This window comes from Anabrus simplex, chromosome 3, assembly GCF_040414725.1.
Source record: "Anabrus simplex isolate iqAnaSimp1 chromosome 3, ASM4041472v1, whole genome shotgun sequence".
NCBI classification, from domain to species: Eukaryota; Metazoa; Arthropoda; class Insecta; order Orthoptera; family Tettigoniidae; genus Anabrus; species Anabrus simplex.
In genome coordinates this window covers 217,351,998-217,375,794 of record NC_090267.1, presented here as the reverse complement: position 1 = coordinate 217,375,794, position 23,797 = coordinate 217,351,998, and the positions used below count along the sequence as shown (strand labels likewise).

The window sequence follows — 23,797 nt, the reverse complement described above, 5'->3', positions numbered from 1 at the left end:
TGGTTTTACTCATCATCATCTGCAGGATTATATGGCAATGTTCCGTCTCTAACCGAGCCCTGAATATTCTAGCCACATGCCAGCGAGGAGTGGTTGTGATGTTAGAGGTTTGAGAGTGTGGTGAGTGTTCCACTAGTCAGTGTTGGAGCTCGGTTGTCGGACTGGGCGCGACAGCAGTGTTGCCTGTCGCCTGTTTCAAACCGATGTCAGACTATCTGAGTGGAGTACGGTGTGTGTACTGCCTTGGAATACTGGCTGGAATACTGTACGTGTACCGACGTTGGGTGAGGGTTTGGAGCTTGACGAAAGAAATGCTGGTTGTCGTTTGTGCCCTCCGGAGTCAGACTATCGTCTCGTATGGAACGGAGTACTCTGAGTATTTCTTTGGAGTACGGTATGTGTACTACCGTGGACGGAGTACCATCGTGGAGTTAGCGTGTGGAGCAGCTGTCGTGAATGTCATTGGGACAGTGTTAAAGGTCGTTGTTGTGAGGAGTATTGTCCTGCTGGTTAGCACTATTGAGCTGTTGCTGTTTAGTTGTCAGTGTTAAGTAGTTCGCTGTTTTTGACTGTGTATTGCTGGACGTTCTCTGAAGTCGAACTAAAGAAGAGTCATCGTGTGTTGTGGGCATCAGAAGCTCTGTGTTCAAACCTATCTGTCTGCACGCAGCTGCTGTATATTTTGACTGGACTAGCGATAAAACATACGGTGTTTTATTCATAACGATATTATATCAAACCTCGCCCTACCTTTAGGGTAATACCGTAGTTTTTATTTTCTTTAGAGATACCGAAAAGCAGTTTCAAATTTTTGAAGTTTCCTATTTTATTTACTGTAGAGTCCCGATGAAATGATTATTTTTAGAATCATTATATTTTCCTTCCGTACGACCAGATATTCCTGAGTATAGGATTGAATAAAACTGAAAGTTTACGATCGTGTTTTGACTAACTTTAAATTTAGTGTGAAACAAACCCATATCATTTTTCGTAAGACGAAAAAGACATTCAATAATGAATCACTTTTTCAAGGAATAAAACAGAAAATCTATTCGAAAAGGATGAATCTGAATGACCAAAGCACTGTTAGGTCAGGTATCACAAGTGAATTATGGGAAGCTACCGAAAAAAGTAAGTAATTCATATAATGATCATGTTAAGTGTCAAGAAGTACTTAGAAAATTATAAGGCAATATTATTACTAATTTGTTTAAAACTGTACGGGATCGATATAAATAAACATATCAGCAATGAAGAGAAAGGAATGTATTTTATAAAGATAACAACTCTTGTTTTAGTCTCACGTATTCAGAGTATTTATATCTTAGTACTCTTTCATAACACACTAGATTTGTATAATATTGTGAACTGTTCATTCATGTCTCTTCGTCCTTGCGGTAGCCTGCTATTTCTAAACAAGAAGAAATAAAAATAACTAAGCTCTACTGTATACTACTTACTTTATTGAGGCTAGGATACAGAAGGCTACTGTAAGAGATGCTAATGATACTCCGTAACCCACTTGAGAAATTATCTTAAGAGCAGGTATGTAGTTCTGAAACAAAGAAGAAAATATGGCTTAGCACAGTTACAAAACGCTAAATGTGAAAATTTACAACTTCATTGCTACATTTTCACTAACTATCATTAATATTTATATATCCAATTCAATAAATATGTACCAACCACATATAAATATTATTTTAATGGTAATACAAGTTATTTGCTTAAGGCGTGCACGTAGATACGATATCCTGGTTTTTCTTCGCTAGAATATTTTTAACGTCATAATAACACATCGAAGTGTTTCGGCAACCGAAAAATGGGGAGGCGAGGACTGAGATGGCAGCGTCCGTGTCCTTAATTAAGATAAAACTCCGGCATTTACCTGATGTTAAAATGGGAAACCACGGAAACGACTTTCTGGAAATAGCAAAAATTCTACTACTGTATGGAGAGTGATCGTTCATCGGTGATATACGTTACCTCAAGCGAGAATCCCATCCTTCGCTGTCCAACGGTTTTCAACACCGCAATTCAGGCACGTGGGGCATTCTCTACTGAACAAGTGAACTGAACAGGTGGATAAAATAAAATCCGGAGGTCTCACCTCAGGACGAGCACATCGCCAGTGACTACCGCAACACACATGTTGAATAATATGCCCTGCACTCTTTACAGGCTACTGGTATAGACTTAGACACCATGTTTCCATATTCACCTCTCTGTCTGGCCACTACAAAGGCAACAACTAGTACCACCACGACTACTACCATCACCGCAGTTGCATACCATTCGGTAATGTCCTGTTACGCAGCATTCAATTACCAAGCTAGATTCATCCCACTGCCATCGGCTCCGCAATGGGACACGTCGAAATACCAGTTTAAATTTACGAGCTTGACGCCACATTCTACGGCAGCAGAGGAATGAGCTCTACAATATCATTCCGCACCTCGAGCAGCGACGACAACTGATCCACCGCTATCTATGGACGCATCAGTTCAGAATATTCCTCCTACTGACACCACCACCTCCCGTGTCTACACTCCTCCCAAGCTTGCATTTTCCGCCGTATCTCGTACTAGATGACCTATAATCGTTCCAGTTTCCTCCAACCCGCTCTAGCTTGAACACATTCATTCTTACATTCCAGTCCCTCCCCTAACTTCCAGTCACCCCACACCATCTTCTCCACCCTTATAAGATACAACATGCGCAGAGGAGAGGTAGCAGACATCATAAGAACTACAAATGGAGTCATCATACAGGTCAACGGGGACGTTGCTGCCAATCTTCTTACCACCGCCAGAGGTTCTCAACGTCTAGGATCAAGCACCCCCTTCAACCTGTCCCACTCCCCCTTCACACCAAAGACTCAGTTGCGCCATACGTGGCGTAGACCCCTCTATTGCTGAAGACACAATACTCTCCGAGCTCAGTGCAGAAGGCATCCCGGCAAACAAGTCATTCCAGATCAAGGACGCAACGGGTCCAACATACATGTTACGGGTTCTTCTACCATCACCAGAAGACATCGATCGGGTTCTGGCCGGCGGAGTATCCATTCACCGATACTACCATAAAGTTAAACCATCTAGTGCACCACATTACCAATCCATCAGATGTGAGATGTGCCTCGCTTACAACAATCATCCCACCACTCACTGCACCGCACAAAGTCCAGTATGTGGACACTGCAATCAACAATACGCTATGCCCAGGAATCCTAACACACACCAACCACCTGTGGAGGTACGCACCCAGCATACTCACGCCGTTGCAGAAGCCGTCCTCCACCTCCCCAAAATCGACCAGAACTTGTTGCCCCTATTAGAACCATCGACCCACCCACATCGCCCAAACGTTCCCTTTTCTCACCACCCACAGTTGAAGATCTCATCCGTTTCATAACTATCTCCCTGCTCAATATTCACCCTTACAACAGATCCTTAGTTCTCAATCACCTACAAGCCGCAGCAAAGCAAAGATTAAATCTCTATTCCTCAACCACTCATTCTGGCTTAAATTCTCATTTCAACTTCACCACTCTAGAAACACTAGTTTATACTCCCACAAATCTCTCATTTTGTAGATAAGTTCAATCTTCTACGAATTTGTACAACCAACAGTGGTGTAACTCATAGCATGTATATAGTAGGTTTGTAAGTGTATCAAGAGAACAATTGTTGGATAGTAGCCTACTCACAGTTTTCCTGCCTGTTTCCCATATCTGGAATTCCCGGCGTACGATACAATGGGAAGTGTGTTGTATATATTATGCAAGCAAACAAATTACCTTCCTTCTTGTATATAACAAATAAAGTAAAGATGTAAAACCCTTAACCAAGGAGCCACAACCACCCTCACATCTCCTTCTTCTTCTTCTTCTTCTTCTTCTTCATCACATCCTTGTACCCACCTCCTTCGTCCATCACATCTCCTCAACCCGCCCACATCTTTTGGCCAGAAAGAGGGCGTAACCGTCTAAGGTGGCCCGCCCCGTCCCTTCAGGGCGGGGAATGAAAACGTTATATGAATGAACGAGAATCCATCAAGGTTTCTGGAATTTTTATGAGATTTTTAGCTTTAGGTCACGATGAACATGCATTAAGTTTAAGGATTTTTAAGTAGAAACATAGACAGAGCAACAACATTGCAAATAACTGACTAGAGAGCTAAGAGGTGGTGGTATTACATCGTTTGGTGTTATCAATAACAGCTCAAAACTAGGACAGTCTGAGACACGCATCCACTAAGTACAGGAAGAATTTGAAGCAACATTCGTATTTAATGGTTACGTCCAAACGAATACGACTCATGATTGAGATCTTGTGCAAAGAAATTGCTTTGACCGAGAAAAACGTCGCGAAGTGAGCCTGTGCTCTAGCGAATGCACACCACGTACTTTACTGTGGAAGATATTGCGAAACTCATTTAAAGGTGCGACACATGCCCGAACGCAGGGAGTAATTACTATCAGTACACTTTCTCGGACAATTATCAGTATGCTGTCATTTCGATAAACTGATCCCGTAGTCCAGGAGTAGCTTGCATACATCTTAACTGAAGGCCCCGGGCTCGATTCACGGTCAGGTCAGGAATTCAGACCTGGACCTGGGCTGGTTCGAGGTCCACTCAGCCTATTTGCGAATAATTAAGGAGCTATCTTTCGGTTAGATGGTGACTCCGATCTAGAAAACCAGGAATAACGAGCCAGGGGATTCCTCGCAATGACTACGCGTCACCTCGGAATGTGCAGTCCTTTGGGCTGAGCAGCGGTCGCTTGTCATGTCAAGACCTATCAAAGCTGTAGCATTAAGGGTTTTGGTTTGTTTGTTTGTTTGTTTCTTAGTCGTTTTGATACAGTGTAAGTTGTCTAGTATGTATAGTAGGCAAGTATCCAAATTCCATTCTGTGTTTCAATTGAGCACACCTGTGTAATATTGTAGCCTACTGTATGTATATGTCGACATGCTTGTTCCTACATACAGACACAGGTTTCTCACATTTATACTTTTAGTTGCGGCGCTTGAATATCTAACGTCCCCATGTCCTGTGGGTCAAGAGAGAATAGCTGTTTTGTTGTACATCTACCTGCAGTCTCCCGTCATCCTCCCCTATGGGGGCGGGGTTATAGAATACACCCACGGTATCCCTTTTCTGTCGTAAGAAGCGTCTAAAAGGGGGACAAGTGGCTTTCAAATTGGAAGCGTGGATTGGCTTCCACAGTTCCCCTAGCTGAATCTGACATTGCTTCCTCTTACTTGTGCCAGGCTCCCCACCATCTTTCCTATCCGACCTCCCTTTGTCAACTTTTGTTTTCTTCCGAAACCAGTGGTATTAGGTTTGCAGAACCTAGGGAGTCCTTCATATCCATGCCCTTCGTGGCTCTTCCCTTTCTTTCCCCCATAGCTTCATTCTTCGAAAGATCAGATTTTTTATTTCCTTTTTTCCTCTGATTAGAGTTAAGGGAGATGGCTCCACAGTTGTACCTCCTCTTAAAACGAAATTCACCACCACTACTCTGACATCATCGTGTCCGTACAGAGGATGAAGAGCAGAGGCGAGAGAGCAGAGCCCTGAGAGACGTCAGCGTTGAGACGAGAGTCCGGTACGACATCGTACTACACTGCTTGAGTTGTGAAAGAGCTGTGTTCAATGAACCGGATACTTCTGACGCACTGTAAGACCGCAGCGTGTGCCTAGTTAGTTCGTCAGGAACCCAGTCAAATGTCTTTCCTAGGTCTAAGAAGGCAATATGAACTTGCCTCTCCGCGGGCAGTCTGGTGACGTGAATGGCATCTGTTGTGCCACACCCCTTTAATCAACCACAAATATTAGGTCTTATATTGATGACGCTACGGAGGCACTATCAAGAATTCGCCCAAATATTTTCAGGACGTGACACAGAAGACGAATAGCGCGATAGTTTGTACTTTCGCTGACATTTCTTTTGACCTACGAGATGTATATCGTTATGCTGGAGGTAGGGGCCTGATGCACTACCCTCACGTTACAATCCGATTAAACAAGGACACCAGGAGTTCTGACAAATCTTCCAGATTTCAGCTGGAATATCGTCTTGGCCTTCTGCCTTCTCATTATTCATCCTGTTGATTGCCTGCTGAACTTCTTCCATTCAGATGGATGGAGTTGGTCCAGCACTATTAATCGGCGCATGAGGAAAATTATCAGTATTGCTCTTTATCTCACTGAAGGGCAGGCGGCATGATTTTTAACTACCTGAACTCTTACCCCAAATATGAGTTGTTGCATTCTGTAACCACATAATATTAATTTCTTGCTTTTCACGGGCAAAAGCGGTAATTCGGAACACCTTCTAGATAATTTGAACAAGATCATACTAATGGAAGCAGCAGTCAGCTGCGCTCTGTGTACCTCAAATTTGTTAGAAGTAATTTCCAGAAGACAGTTTGAACTGTTCTGAAGCATATGGGACTTGTTTCTTGTTTTTATATAATAACTAGCATGAACCCGCGGCTTTGCCCGCGTTTATTAATTCAACTGTTTAATATAATAAAAACTGTTTTCCTTATAGAGCTTCCGGTTGAACTATATTAGTGTCCTTCCAAATGGAGCTAAGATACAGTATATAGTGCGTTTGCCTTTCCAACTCTTGAACAAACCACGTACAGTTGACAATGGGAGAAGCAACCTTTTCGAAGATGGAGTCCTACAAATTTAAGAGATTGTTCTTGTGCCTTGGTGATGTTCATAGTGAAACTGAAACAAACGGGGAACTGCAGACATCTAAACTTTAACTGTATATCCGAAGAAATTATCCAAATCCGAGGAATGAATATTACTTCCCTCGCGGCATGCGCAATCATGAGAATGGCTTCAATAATATTAGTCATTAGTTTCAGAGTCGTGTTCATTGCAGGGAGCAGGATTCTTATTCTTAAGAAGGATAATCGGTGCCACAATCTTCCGCTCTAAGATGTTCGAGGGTACTCTAGGTGACTCCAAGTCTTTCAAAAGCTATGCAGTGTATTCGATAGACTTGAAACTTTGTAGAACATCGGGAATTTCTTGTAAAAGTTGCTTATTGATGACGTTGACAGCTTCACTTCTTGGAGCGAGAATTGCTCTTTTACACAGCCATGCGTAATTGGTGAAATGCTGTGGCGACGAATGTTAAAAATTTCAGAACTGTGCGTGTTTATTATAATCTAATCTTCTTTACTGTAGCTTATGTCTTCTCTAGATAAAATAATAAAACATGAGATTGAGTCAGTTGAAAGAAAAGGTAACCGGATAATTCTTGTGAGTGTTGCTTATTGATGACGTTGACAGCTTCATGTCTTGGTACAAGAATTGCTCAAGACGCAGCCATGCACCTTAGGTGAAAACCTGCGCCAACCTATGACAAATATTTCAGATCTTTGTTTGCCGTAGATTTGGGAGGATGGTTGCCCAGTTGTACTTCCTCTTAAAACAATAATCACCAGAATCACCGTAGATTTGGCAGGGCATCGCACACAGACAGACAGACAGACAGACAGACAGACAGACAGACAGACAGACAGACAGACAGACAGACAGACAGACAGACAGACAGACAGACAGACAGACAGACAGACAGACAGACAGACAGACAGACAGACAGACAGACAGACAGACAGACACTTCCTTTTATTATTATAGATATCGAACTGTAGCTGCATTTAACAATTTTAGAGCATCAACAGTAAATTATATGGCATAAGGTGAACATAAGTATAGTTTCCACGTTCGTCCGACTCATTGGCTCAATGGTCAGCGTTGAGGCCTTCCGTTCAGAGGGTTCCAGATTCGATTCCTGGCTGGATCGGGGATTTTCATCGCGTCCGATTTATTGTTCTGTGTCGGGGACTGGGAGTTTGTGTTTTTTCAACACTTTCAGTTTCCTAATCAGATAACACACTACACTTACCAACCACCACAGAAACACGCAATAGTGATTACATCCCACTATATAGGGTTGGCATCAGTAAGGGCATCCGGCCCTAAAACAGGGCCAAATCCATAACCCGTTAGAGTTCGCACCTAGGACCCCACAGATGTGGGAAAAGTGGTAGAACAAGAAAATAAGTTTAATTTGAATGTTGATGTTATAGTACGTGGCCACCATCTGTAAGAGATTTCTCATACAACCGCACTTTGTTTCAGTGTGTTTCGTGTCATAACCTCTCAGTGAGCTTTATGCTTGATATGAGCTATTATGCGTCGAATAATACATGGTTTCTATGAAGGACAGACTGTGAACTCCAACAACTGAAGAAGACAGAGATACTGACCTTGATTCAGATTTAAGTCTTGACAGAAACAAAGCTGAATTCTTCATGGTTTGGTGATGAGTGAAAGTGGTGAAGAATATATATAATTAATTAAGTTGTTCCTTCAGCTGAAGTACATAATGTTTCTAATCCTATACACTTAACACCGACCTCGAGTAAAGTTAATTATGTGCAAACTGTTCCACGACTCACAGAAAATACAAGTGTGGATGGCATGTGAATGCCACTGAATCTCCATCTCCATATGTACTCTTCTCGCAATTCATTTCATTTTTTGCTATTGGTTTTACGTCGCATCGACACAGATAGGTCTTTTGGCGACGACGGGAGAGGAAAAGGCCAAGACTGAAAAGGAAGCGGCCGTGGCCTTAATTAAGGTACAGCCCCAGCATTTGCCTGGTGTGAAAATGGGAAACCACGGAAAACCATCTTCAGAGCTGCCGAAAGTCGGGTTCGAACCTACTATCTCCCGAATACTGGATACTGGCCGCACTTAAGCGACTGCAGCTATCGAGCTAGGTCAATTAAATTCAGATGAGATACTTCATCGTACTGCTTTTCAAACAAATCTATATTTCACTCAGATTAGAAAAATGTTTACTCCAACTAATGTTGGGTATATGAGGGTATTCTTGGGAGTACTGTAATACATAAGTATTACCAGAAAACCCAGTTATAGGGAGTCCTGACCACATGTTCCAGACATCTGCTCGACAGGTAAGTATCAAAGCTTGTGCGTATGAAATGATTCAGTTGTCTATTCAGTCGCATTATCTTCAATTGTAATTCAGTTAAGCCTAGTAGAGACAGTGCTATAACATACATTACAAAAACTGACCTCTGATTATTTTCCTGACTAAGTCTTTCTGGGAATGCTATCAATTTCACTGTAAATCTGTCATTGATGAAGCTATGACAAAATACAAGGGCAGATTTTCCTTGCAGCAGTATTTCAGTGACATATCTGTGAAACGGGGATACAATATCTAGATCTTGCGTGGCGAATTGTAACAGAATTTAAAATTGCAGGTATACACCGGAAAAGTGGAGAAAATAGAGACAGGCTAGGACAAAGATTGCTCGCAGATTTGATGAGTTGAATGGAAGGAAAGAACCGCATTTTAAATGGATCATTATTATTCACTTCTCATGAACTGTTAAAACAATTGAAAGAAAGGAACATCTACGCATGCAGTGCAATGAACCCGAGTAGAAGAGGACTTCCGAAGCTCAGAGATGACAATAGCCTGAAAGGATGTGAGTTCAATGTTAGTGTCAGTGATTGGAGTCTGTGTGTTCAAGTGGAAAGACAATAAAGGTGTAAACTGAATTTCTTCTATGCACAAGCCATCTGATGTATCTTTGTCCTCTTGGGCTGAAGGATTACACAGGGAAATAATTTTTTTTACGTCGCACCGACACAGATATGTCTTATGGCGACGATGGGATAGGAAAGGACTAGGGATGGAAAGGAAGCGTCCGTGGCCTTAATTAAGATACAGCCCCAGCATTTTCCTGGTGTGGAAATGGGAAACCACGGAAAACCATCTTCAGAGCTGCCGACAGTGGGGTTCGAACACACTACCTCCTGATTACTGGATACTGACCGCACTTAAGCGACTGCAGCTATCGAGCTCGTTATGAACTTTGTTGACTATTATGACAGTCTGAAAGGTGACTACCAATTAGCCAGGAAAAGTAATAAATGGTGGTTAAGATTTCCTTCCATTTCATAGAAGAGTCATAAACGCATTTATTATACACAAAGAAATAGATAAGCACCGCCTAAGCAACAATGATTTAAAATGTGAGGTTTACAGTTTTCTTGCTCCGCACATTGTTCATGTGAATAGATAGTCAAGAAAATATGAATCTAGGAGATCATCTGCTATTGCTATGAAGGAAGTAAAACCCAAAATTTGCAGAACAATACATCTCAGAAGCAACAGGCATCAATCTCAGCATTTTCAATCACCAAGATGATGTGCACTGCACAATACAAAGAAGAAACCAGTGCATACAAGGTCGCCGTGGGTCGTATGTAATTTTTCACTTCGTCTCGGTAATGGAAAATCGTGTTTTTGACACTTTCGCACGTAACATTCTTGAACAGTTTTCAGTTGCTAAATATATGATATGTTTAGAACTTTGTTTGCACTGCACTTGGTTTTGCACAACTTTTAAATTTCCTAAGGACGAAATGTGAAGTTCTTCTATCGCGACAATGATTACGCAATGTCACCATGTCACCAACACCCTTGCTATACACCGGTATGCAATAAAAGTGTACGGAACTCACACGATTTGTTAAGTATTTGAACTAACGTGGCCAAATACCATTAAACTGTGTAAAATTAAGCGTTATGTTTCTTAGCCTATCTGGAGGATATATTCTCTCACTTGCCCTTCAAGTGGTTGCTCAATCGATTAAGGATGACGATAGACTCTCGGAAGACTTGGCGATCCTGTGCAGTAGTTGATGGATTTGGCACTGCAGAATATCTTCTACTCTCCCTCACGCGTAACCAGCTGCTCATACAGCCCATTATGAGTTTGATTTCTGTGTCAGTGACTGGAGTTTGTGTGTACAGGTTAAAAGATATAAAAAGGTGTGAACTGGATTTCTTCTGTACACATGCTTCTTCAAGTTACCCAAGCAATTGAACAAATACACCAAATAAAATTAACATGCCTTGTGGAACAGCAAATGAAACATAATTTTACTTAGATTTTTCGTCTTCCGTTCACTTTTAGAACAGTTGAACAAAAACCTCCGCGTTTATATATTAATTCCTCAAAGTAAAATCTAATCACACTTTTGTGAATATTCCCACGGTTTGCAGTCACCATTTGCTCGTTCTTTTCTTTTACGACCTAGGTTTATCCGACAAATATTTAGTGAACTAAGTAGGACATATAGTCCATTTCTTTTTGTTTATCTTTATAAATTGCATAATTTTTTGCACTTATCGGATGTATGTTTCGGCTTATTGTCCTGTTGTTGGACTGAACCTCAACCAGAGGAAACGGCATGTCTCTGCGTTATTGAAAGACAACATCTTTTTCACTTTTCCCTTGGTTCTAGTTATCCCAGTTTGGATTACCAATTTTATCATATAAACATCCTCAAAACTCCAGAAACCCTCCACAATGATTCACTGTCGGAACTAAATATTTACTCATCAAGCGCTCGTCATGACAACTACAAACTTAGACCATCCTATTCCATTCGGACACATCAAATATCGATTCTCCTAGGATCGTTATTCAGCACTCCAGTTTACGTTTAAGATTTCACTGCAATTTTCCATTTGTTTTGAATTTTTTTTACAATTTGCTTTACGTCACGCCGACACAGTTAGGTCTATTGACGACTGTGGAATAGGAAAGGCCTAGGAATGGGAAGGAATTGCCCGTGGCCTTAATGTATATCCCCAGAATTTGCCTGAAAATTGTAAACTACGAAAAATCATCTTCAGGGCTGCCGATAGTGGGGTTTGAACTCACTATCTGCCGAATATTGCATAATGGCCTCACTTAAGCGACTGCATCTATCGAGCTCGCTAAACATGATTTATTTCTTGTTCTGCTTTTATAGAAACGACGCATTTCAGTGAATGCCACTGAGACTTCTTGGGGAAGTTTGAAACTCTTCCTCCCCTTGAAATGAAATGTCGTATGCCTTTTAGCGCCGGGATATCCCAGGACGGGTTCGTCTCGCCAGGTGCAGGTCTTTCTATTTGACACCCGTAGGCGACCTGCGCGTCGTGATGAGGATGAAATGATGATGAAGACAGCACATACACCCAGCCCCCGTGCAGTTGGAATTAACCAATTAAGGTTAAAATCTCATACCCGGCTGGAAATCGAACCCGGGACCCTCCGAACCGAAGGCCAGTACGCTGACCGTTCAGCCAACGAGTCGGACTGTCTCCCCTTAGTAACACCTAAATGATCATAAAATAAAATAATCCAAACTGTTGAAGTCTGTGGAGAGTTGATTTCATCCTTCATTTTTAATATTCTGAATAATGAGGATTATTCGAAACAGAAAAGTATGGCTCATTGTTTCGCAATTTGCAACCGCATGAATACGAATATTGGAAATTGATTCGATATGAAACTCATCACTGGCCCATGTGAGGTTTGTTTACAATAATGATAGCAAATGAACGGTGTTCTTGCCAGTAGGCTATATTTATATTTGCCTCATAACCACTCAGAGAAGAATATATTTAACTTGTGCTTTAAAATCACATGGAAAATATTCAACTTTCATAGGTGTAGAAGGAATTCACACACATTTCTCCACAATGAAATTATAGATATACATTTTATGTGAATATCTAACATAGCCATTTGCTTTCCATAGTGATGACTAGTCTTCAAATCTCAGTAAGAATGACATTTCATTTTCACCTGGAAGATAATATAGTACCTGAAAAGGCAAACAAGAAAGCTTGAAGTTGCTAACGGATCATCGGGACGGGATATTCAGGTCTACGTTGAATCCTAACTACTTTCTTTGCTTGTGGCTTAACGTTACACTAACAAATTGGATGTTTGCGGCGACGCAGGAATGGGAAAGGACGAGTACACCCCCAGCATTTACCTGGTGAGAAAATAGCAAACCACGGAAAACCATCTTCAGAGATACCGACTGTGAGAATTCAAACTACAAAAAGTAGAATTTTCATATCAAATATTCCATAGGCGTTTTTCTGGATTCGAGCCACAACCATTTTGCTAAGAAACTGGTAACCATGCCACTCAACCATCATGCCGTCTGTCTGGAGAGACTCCCAATTTCTATTCAGAATCCTAAATGAGCCAGGGTAGATCCAGTGACTCTTGAAACGTAGCCTACATCTCCTGATACCAGATCGAGGATGAGGTTTAATTTTTTTTAAATTTCGTGTGGCTATTTCTAGCCGAGTGCAGCCCTTGTAAGCCAGACCCTCCGATGAGGGTGGGCGGCATCTACCATGTGTAGGTAACTGCGTGTTATTGTGGTGGAGGATAGTGTTATGTGTGAGTTGCAGGGATGTTGGTAACAGCACAAACATCCAGCCCCCGGATCATTGGAATTAACCAATGAAGGTTACAATCCCCGACCCGGCCGGGAATCGAACCCGGGACCCTCTGAACCGAAGGCCAGTATGCTGACCATTCAGCCAACGAGTCGGACGAGGATGAGGTGAAATTAAGTTATATACAATGTTTTACGGCCGACAACCTTCCTGTTGCTAACATGAGTTGAGGAGCTAATGAATTAATGATGGTGACTGAAACTGATAGAGGAGGTCGAAGCAGCCTATGTATAGGAACTTTCCAGGCATCTGCCTAGAAATGCAAATGGCCAAACCAAAGATCTCGGGACAGTAGACCGACTATTCAAACCCACTCGTCTCAAGGATACAGAGTTTGGCTCCATAGCCGTATCCCGTGAACATGTGCGGCCACTCCATTCGGTAAAACTTTCCCCAGATTATTTACAACATTTTTGGGTCGCTGGAACCAACCAGGCTTATTTAAACTTTTGGATGAAAATATCAACTCTGTATCGACTGGGATTCGAACCTGAGTCTTCCAGACGGGAAGCCGGTAACTAAGCCACTGACCTAATCACGCCCCCAATCAGTGGCTCTTGAAATAGCAAAAATAAATTGAACATTATTATAATTTTATTATTATTGTCGTTACGCTTTAACAGCTGACTACTTTGAGCAACTCAAAGCACGCGAACTGGTTCACAACTTGTGAGGCGAGTAATAAATCTTTGCTTGGTATTTAACGCTGTACTAACACATGTTTTGGCAACGCAGGGATAAGAAAGAGCTGTAACTCGGAAATAGCTACTATGGTTTTTATTAATCAGTAGCAACGTCATTCTCCTGGTGTAAAAATGAGAAACCACTGAAAACCATCTTCAGGGTTACCAAAGCTGGAATTCGAATCCACCATTGCCCGAATAAAAAGTTCAAACTTTTACTGCGTAGGCAACTTGCTCGGTTGGAATAAAATAAAGATACGGCTAACAAAGTAGGCCTACCGCAGGTTTAGAACTACTGTAGAATTATGTCGTAAATACACATTATTTTTGTAACAACTAATCCAGTTTTCAGCATTCATAAACAACTTTTTATTTACAATCAAAACATGTTAACACCCGACCACAGAATACACAAAACCCAAAGAGTAAAGGAACAAACATTGCCAACTTTAACATCTACAAATATCTCGACAACTACCATGACATGAAAGCATGATTGTCGCTGATTTATTGAGTTTTCTTTCATAATCTCGTATTCTTCTTCTTTATATGATGAGATTTGTAGGTTTCAATGCTGATGGTGGATTGAGTTCATTGATGCCTTTGCTGGCGAGTCTAATGTTTACGATGAACCATGTCTTATGGTATGAGCTAGAAAAGATGTATTACCTTCCTATGCCGGCACGGTATTTAACCATTTCCCTTCATACTGTCAGATATCACGTCATTCACTTCATCCCCTTAACTCCTCTGATGAGACAGACTGAAGGAATATTTTATGTAAATTGAAAACAAAGGAAACATATGCAAATAAAATGTTTTATGCACTATACATTGATATGCGTGTGCTTTAATGCGAAAATTATATAAGACAATATATCATCGTGGAGTGTCCTATCAACAAATTTCTTGTGTTTGAAGAAATGATTGTATGTTCATGCGGCATACAAAGTGATAGGGTACATAGACTGGGCGTAGTGAGCGGTATTGCCTGAATACCCTCACAAATTGTGCTGGACAACAAATCAACGATAGTTCATGTGTTGTACGCAAACAAGCAATCCATTACATGCACCGTGTGTAATACGTGATGCATCAAATGATTGTCGATCATGCGGAGATAATATGATGAGAGATGGTGGGAGGATCACTTACCACTCCAACCACATAGCTGGTAATTGGTATCGCACTATTTGACCTGGATGAGCTATCAGTCATCAGTAGTTTACGACCGCATGGCATCAAGTGCCAATTATTGGTAGCTTGTAGTGTACTATTGTATAAGCCTGCCCGCTAGAGAGTCGACCATATTTCGCCAGAATATTATTCCTGTTCCACTTGCACTTGGTGCCTAACTCGAAACAACATTTGCAGTTCTCTGGTATGGAAAATAATACGTGTTGATAAAACTCCGTGATTTAACGGTTAGAGTGGGAAAGATAAAGTATGAGCAGTAGCGTGGTTTTATACCCATTTAGTAGAAAGTAGAACAGTGTTGCTGAATGCGATGGTGTAATGGAACTATGAGAATTACTACAATTTATTTGAGGGTAAGTTGTGTAAATGGTGTAGAAGGTAGTTATGATCTGTACTACATGAGCCACAGTCACTCCGTAAATTTGGTTGCTGATATTCGGATTCGGTAAGGAAAAGTGAAAGGAACATCGCCAGTTTCTACTGATGAGCTGATGAAGGACGTCTAAATCAGAGTCCTTATTTCATTTAAAATAACATGAACGGAAATACCGTGCACTATACAATGACAGAAAAGTCAAGGAAGGAAGGAGGAAAACCGTCTAGTACTGTAAATCATACTCCCACAAATCAGTGCTTCTTCTTGGAGAATGTTTTAATTCAGGAAAGAAATACAACAGACAAGTAGTGCATTGATTTCAGTGAAATTCGGTGCATCCAAAGTCACTTTAGACATTTTCCTTCCAGCCCTTCTCACCAACCCCTCATGTCGTTGGGGATTGATCTTGGACTAAACGACATCCTGAGTGTCGCCAACATTAGTGTTGCAAGTTTTCTCTTTTCATATATCACCCCCTTTCCACCCCGGCCTCTAAGGGTGGTAAGAGTGCCTTAACACATAGGATTTTTGCAGATATTAAGCCATATGTGTAACAGGTTTGGTTGAGAGCTATGCTAGAACGTACACACATCTATTCATAATCTCGATAATTTTGGACATTCTTTTTCACTCCTTTTAACCCCTGTTCCATTGTGGATTAACTTCGACGTAAACGGTATCCTGAGTACAACAGTTCATCTTAGCGACCCAGAAAACTATGGTTTCTATTATAATATAGGTCTTTCTCGAATTTTTTTCCACTTCACCTCCTCGCCTAAGGGTCCTAGATGTGTGATACCCCAACATAATTTTTTTCTAGATAGTAAGTCATGCTTGTATCAATTTTGGTTGAGAACTGTGCTGGAACATACACACCTACATCCAAAATCTCGTTAATTCTTGATGTTTCTTTTTTCACCCCTTCTTTTCCCTATGGCCATTGGAGCTTTACTTTGACTAAACGGTGTCTAGAGCGTCACAGTTCATCTCGCCGACGCTGGAAACTATGGAATATCATACTACTCTGTTTCGCTAGATGGCGGTAGGATCATTGTGACCTACGATCTTGAAATTTGGAAACTGTATTCTCTTTGCTCTGTGGAGCAATATCTAAATTTTTTTTCTTGCACCAAGGTAGGTAGAGTATATCAGCTAGGGCATTCCCGCTCACAGCGCTCTCATTGGTCGACCGCGCGTGATGTAGACCGGAGGGCTAGGAATGCTCTCCTGCTTGCAGCATGAACGTCAATAATTAAGAAAAATAAGTTCAATTTTGAATAAATAATTAAAAGGTTGGCCTTGTTAAAATAAATGGTACTTTACACACCTCCTGAAATCAGTCGCATGATACTGTGGACAAATAATAGAAGAAACTCTTAGTAATTACATCCTAAAAGCCGACTGCAAGTTCAATACATACAAGAAAAACTGCGATAGTTGTTGGCTTAATTGTATCCATAACTCAGGTTTTGACGACTTAGGGAGTTGTTGAAGCCAAAGCTGCCCACAGTCGACTCTTCTTCGCTGAATACTTCATTCATAGCATCTATGTGATGTTTTTGTTGAGGTGACGTCTTCTAATGAATGTCCTAGTTCCGACGTACAGAGAGAATATTCTCGTCAAGTTCGGGAAATTTTATTTAAGTAAAGAAGTCAAAATCTGCATCACTCTTTCACATTTATAAATACAGTATAAATCTCACGAAAACTGCCGAACAGTACCTCAAACTGTATAACATTTTGTCATCATTCTTCGGATGGACGAATAAGGCCTCCCTTTGAAATAATTGATAATCAGTCGTGAGACATTTCCTATGGAAACGCAAACATTTCACCTTTATCACCCAAGCTGTGTCCAAGAGGTCGCCGGTTTGATTCCCGGCCAAGTAGAGGATTTTAACTTTCATAAGTTAATTCCTATGGTTCGAGGGCTGTGTTTGTACCATATTCAACATTAGAATTCATTTTAGGTAGGGCTCCATCCTCACAGACGTGCAGGTTGCGTATATGGCGTCAACTCGAAATACCTGCACCAGGCCTATCCGGAGACCTCATGCCATTCATTGGCCAAGGTGTCATCTATAGAGCGACATTTGAATGCCAGGTAGCCTGCAAGCATGAGAATGAAAACTACCCGCATCACTCGCCGATGGATTATTTTCAGCTTCCACTGGCACTTACTGTCTGTAAGTAAGAGAAGTCGAATTGTTCAAGCATACTTAGTTTAATCTGACAGTTAAAATATGACATACTTGCATTGTTCATGTCTTCAAAGTTACAAGAGAGCTTATAGAAATACAAACCCCTTCTGAAACGAAGTAAAGTTTTCCGCTTACCAACTCTCACTTGTGAAATCGCTTCCAGAAAGCGCTTCGGAGTATTTTCCTGGCTCCTTACGTTTAAGCCATATCCACTTCTAATTGAAGTTTTCTGATATTTTGGCACCCTAGAGTTCAAGACGTCGAAGTTGTCATTGACTACCTCGATGAAGTTGCCTTCAACGTCCTGATTTAAAGTATACTGTACTACCAGTGCTGTGCGCCTCGAAATTAACTGCGCAGCCATTCTTATAATCCATATTTAGACTCCTTATTAATGTTTAACACACAAATCGACAAAATAAGGAAACTGTTATAAGATTCTGCGTATAGACCTATCCTGAGAGTACCTTATCGTTCACCGCAACAGCAGCCGACAGAACCACGTGACGTCAGCATGATGCGATGTTACGCGGGATGAGAAGTGCGGGAGTCGGGAATGAGCCCCCTGGTTTTGCACCTGGTTTGGATTGCAATTTGAAGAGAAGGATAGTTTGTAACGCATTTCGTTACACGTTTACTTTTGACCTTTCTTGTGGAGCCGTGTTGAAATGTAGTTTATAGGTTTTCTTATTTTGGTTGTCTAGTGAGCATTCCCTTTTATGTATGAACAAACTCTCCACTTGGAGTTATGTTCCTATCTTATCAGTAAATTTATTTCTAATATCTTCCGTGGGCGACTAGCCTTTCTAGCGGCATTATTGTTTTTAGTATTACGACTGCAATTATATTTTCCTGGGCATATTACCAATAATACAATGTATTTCATACAGTTCTGTATGAATGTGTTTTCATCTGCGACTGACAAATTTACATGTTGAAGATTATTATACATAGTGGACATGCTGGTATCGTGGTCTGTAGATGGTCTGTTATAAATTTCTCTTGGTAAGACGTAGTATTCACTTACGTACCACGGAAGTATAAAGTTTCCTTCGAAAATATAAGTGTTTCGTCTTGATGTGAGGATGGAGAGGTGCCTGGTTTGCTAAATCACGGTACATAATATGTTTTTGACCACATGAATTGGGATTACCGTGACCAATAGCGGACAAAAGAGGATGTTTCTTGTGACTCCTCATATTGTTGCTTTACATCTAGACTTTTCTAAGCTCCTTTGTGTGGGATGCAAGTCTCTGTGCGTATCGTTTTATACTTAGCCTTATTTGCATCGTTTTCAATTCGGTAAATATTTTCCTCCTTTCCATCTTAAATTTTGTTTCATTCTTAATTTTGCATCTCCATGGCCTTTATTTCAGGGAACATTTGAACTCCTTTTTTCTATTATCTGGGGACTTTTTACGTCATGAGTTTTCGAGAGTCGTGGATTTTACTCTTGTGAAAAGGAGGTCTTGTGTGCTTGGTATTATTTGTTCTAGAAACACGTTGTGGCGTAATTTCTCCTTACGAGCTTTTTGTAACGAAGTCATATCCTTTTTCAAAAGTGTGTTCTCCTTTCGGGCTCCAGATATCTATCCTGTACCACGGGAAAAGAATAAGCTTAATGCAACCATGCTATGTCCTGGAGAAATAATGATTCAAATTATGCTCAGTTTAGCACACATCTTCTGCGAATCTTCTACGATTTACGTAAGTGTATAACTGCCATTGCACTGATATCTTAATCCCTTCATTAATCCTTATTGTTGTTATTATTCGTTGCATAGGGAATATTAGAAGGCTGGAAGGAAGGGGTCGGCAGACAGTAGATTCTTCCGAAATAAATAAATAAATAAATAAATAAATAAATAAATAAATAAATAAATAAATAAATAAATAAATAAATAAAATTCCTCTTCAGGGGTTGTTCAATAGTACACTTAAGTCTAATGAATATTTAATAGTTATTGGCTAACCAAGTGCCATAGGGTAAATTTGGATAGACTACACTCACTTGTATTTTTAACGGTAAAATTCTTACGCTAGACTTACCTCTATAAGGGTACCATTACCACTCCCAGGGAAATGAATGAGCACTGTAGCTTCGGGTCCACTGGAACATTGGCTGTAGTTCGTCCATTCCTTCAAATACTGGTCATGGATAAACCATGAGCCATCGGCAAGGCACTGCCGTGTTGCATTGGCCTGAAATGTTAGGAGATTAAAGATGTTTTCACACATCACTATTGAACTGGTTTGACTTAAAATGAACAATTTACAGTCGAATATGTTGCAATGCAACATGTACAGTATAAGGAAACATTTGGATTAGCCATCTATTCCAGAGGAAGTGAAGCTGAAACATTTTTGGTTGTCATTTATTAGCAGCTGCTGCACCTTTCCAGTCGCGCTGGAATGAATGACTCAGACGTCAGTACGCAGGATGGAGATGGTTGATTGGGTGGAATCACACCATTCTCCTGTGTATAAAATCGTGAGTAGGAGTGGGAGAGTGGAAGAGAGGTGATCAAGAAGAGGGGGAGGGAGAACGATCTCAGAGTTACCAAGTATATTTGGACTGAGGAGGGTAAATCGAAGTTAAACAACTACCTTGAAGATGCAGACTTTCAGAGAATTACTGTGGGTGTCGAGGTAGCAGTGGAGGGCAATAATACTGATATGGCTTTAGAGCTACTGGAACATCCAGGTAGAAGAGTGGCGGTGGAAAAAGCATACAGGAAGAAGACAAGAGGTAAGGGGAAGTGATGATTCGATAAATAGTGTAAGGTGAAGAGGAAGGTAGTGATGAAAGCGCTGGTTGAGTACAGGAAACATGATGGTAGGGGGTTAAGGGAACAGTTTTCAGGTTGAGAAAATAATTTTTAAAATGCTAGGAGAGAGGAAAACGGCATGGAAGCAGGCTCAAACGGAAGCATTAAACAGGGAGTGTAAAGAGGGGGAAGGAGTTAAGGTGTGGGCGAAGGTCAATAAAATGAATAGAGGGACGAGTAGAGTGACTAAACCTAAAATTGAGTATGAATCCTGGGTGGAGTACTTCCGGGAACTATTAGGGGAGAATGAAGGGCGGGTAAGGGTAGAAGGAGGCTATAAAGTTGAAAGGGGGATATAGAGGGGCTGTCAAGAGTTGGATAAAAGAATAAGAGACGGGGAGGCAATGGGAGTGATACGTAAATTGAAGAGCAGGACTGCGAGAGGGGAAAATGGGATAACTAATGTTTATTGCAAGGAAGTAGCAAGAAATAGACAGATGATGGAGAGTTTGGTTACATGTCTAAACAAGATACTTGAGGGGAAGAAATTCAAGAAAGAATGGCACAAGGTGAGCATATGTCCTATTTATAAAAAGAAAGGAGAGCGGGCTAATCCCAGTTAATATAGAGGCATAACGCTGCTGGACACCCTGAACAGGGTGTACACGGGTATATTAGCAAATAGGTTAAGGAAGTGGGCAGAAGATCACTCGGTTTTATCGATATTACAGAGTGGTTTCAGAAAGGGAGGAGGACGGCAGATAATTTAATGATTGTGAGAACAATAATAGAGAAATGTGTTAGAAAAGAAGGCTCTAAAGTATTTATAGCTGAAATTCGCTTCCAGAAGGCATTCGTTACAGTGAGTAGGGAGGCCTTGGTTTGAAAGACTGGGAAGGGTAGGGGTGGGGGTGAAGATGAGAAGAGCGATCAGAAGCATATATGAAAAAGTCTATTGTAGCATAAAGGTGGAGGAAAGGGTGGTTAGTGGATTGATTGAATCGAAAGTTAGGCTGAAGCAAGGGCGTAAATTGTCGCCAGTTCTTTTCTTATTAACGACTTACTAGGCGGTCATGTAGAGAAAAGTGGGCCTATCCGGTCCTAGGCATACAAGAAACTCCAGGGTTGATTTTGAGGATGATGTATTATTATGTATTATTGTTGACGTTGACAGCTGGGGGGCTGCAAAAAATCTGAACGATGTTAGGAGTTTTGCGAAGAAAAGGTCATTGAAGATCAATAATATAAAGACTAAGGTGATGGTCTTTAGGAAAGGGAACAAAAAGAAACCGGGGATAAAGTGGGCAATAAATGGGGAAGAGATAGAGGTGGTGGATAAGATGGAGTATCTGAGGGTGATGATAAGTAGAAATGGTAGTTGGGTGGAGCATATTAGGTGAGCCAAATGGAAAGGCCAAGTTGCACTTTCAGTAACTAGGATATTGGATAAATAAATTTCGGGGGTATGCTATGTTATACAAGCCGTGGTGTTTAATATTGTTCTGAAGAGTAAAATGTTGTATTTTTCTGAGGTTTGGGGGTGGAGGAAGAGTGCGCGGTATTATAGCAGGCAGAGAGTAATTTATCTAAGATTGTTACGGGGCTGCTATTGTGTACCGCGAATGCAGAAGTAAGGATTTTCTGTAAAGAGTATATCAAGATTGACATTTTAAAAAGAGTGCTTGGTCACTGGTGCACATTGAGAGGGTGAAGGAGACCTAATTCTGCAGTCGGCGTACCAGTATCAAATGAAGTGGAATTATGGGGATTACTGGGTTGAAAAGGTGAAGAATGCCTTAGCTAAACTGGGTTTATATGAGTTTATAATATTGAATGGGAGAGGAGAAGGAGTACGTACTGTAAACGTGCAATTATGAGGGCGAGATATATTGCCGAACAAGAGCTGGTAGCCGAATGTAGAAAGAGAGCTACCCTAAAGATATTTCTGAGGGTTAATCAGATGGTGAATATGAGAGCGGTAAATATAAATATCACGTTGAGAAGAGGTTTAATTGAAGATGATTTTCCGTAGTTTCCCATTTTCACACCAGGCAAATGCTGGGGCTGTACCCTAATTAAGGCCACGGCCGATTCCTTCCAACTCGTAGGCCCCATCGTCGCCATAAGACCTATCTGTGTCGGTGCGACGTAAAGCCACTAGCGAAGAAAAGAGGATTAATTCGGTGGTTTTTAGGTATATATATGAACAGAGGATCGACGAAGTCAAAAGTAAATACGTAATGTGTATTATGTGGTGATGAGAGAGAGGACTTTCATTTGCTGACAGTATGTAAAGAAACGACTGAAGAGAGGCGGGTGTTTATGAATGAACAGCAGTTGAAGTTGACTGCTCATCCGTGCAGTGGAGATAAGCTTTTAAGGTGGTTAGTATCTGAGTGGAAGTGTACTGGTAATTTATGTAGGATTTGATCAGACTTAGAAGCAGATGTACAGCCACCTTAAAAGCCAAATCTCAGTTGTGTCAAGGGGAGAATGAACCCGGTAGTGGATTATCATGACACAGGTAGAGCGTTAATTTTCACTACTCAGTACAGGAGAATGGCGGCCTTCCCCACTACTGGCCAGCAGTGGGGAAAGGGGGGAAGGTGATGGCATGTGTCACCAATGGGGAATTGTAGCATATGTATTATGCTAGGTCAGGAGAGATTGAGTTACACATGCCATCAAGTACCCAGGAAGTAGGGAGGTAGTTGGCCTTGTGTTGCCGTGTTGCCATTATTTTGTGTTTTTGTTTTGTGTTCAGTACTGTGTTTTGTTTTGCAGCTTTGCCAATATGTTGTCGTGGTTCGGTTGTTTTTTGCTTGTAATTATTCATAGTTTGCTTGTGTTTTTTGTTCCTATTTTTCTCCGTTGAGGTCGATTAGGTTGGAAAACTGTCTGGAGAAAAATACATTTATTTAAAAAACTCAGTCATGTGTAGCATAATTTAGTACCCACAGCTTCATCAGATAAATAAAATCTGATAATTAGTTTGTATCAGCGTTGGAAGACATTTACAGGGATCTACAATCAATACTTTCGCGTTCTGTGATTCTTTACGCAGATAATTGCCGGTCCTCTTGTATTTGCAACTTTTAGATGTTTCTATTAAATGCTACAAATTATCAGTTTCGTCATTTATTCTTCCATCATGCTGTAATGATGCATTGTTCAGCCAG

At 41.0% G+C, this 23,797-nt stretch overlaps 1 protein-coding gene across 1 annotated transcript in view; it reads right to left on the bottom strand.

Moving 5' to 3' along the window:
* The window catches only part of LOC136866752 (secretin receptor-like), a 341,576-nt gene that overhangs the window by 53,071 nt on the left and 264,708 nt on the right, over nt 1-23,797 (bottom strand). The window contains exons 5-6 of the mRNA XM_068227043.1: nt 19,900-20,052; nt 1,461-1,555 (exon numbers count right to left, since the gene is read on the bottom strand). Of these exons, the coding sequence (XP_068083144.1) occupies nt 1,461-1,555; nt 19,900-20,052 (248 nt within the window). The remainder of the gene's footprint in view (nt 1-1,460; nt 1,556-19,899; nt 20,053-23,797) is intronic.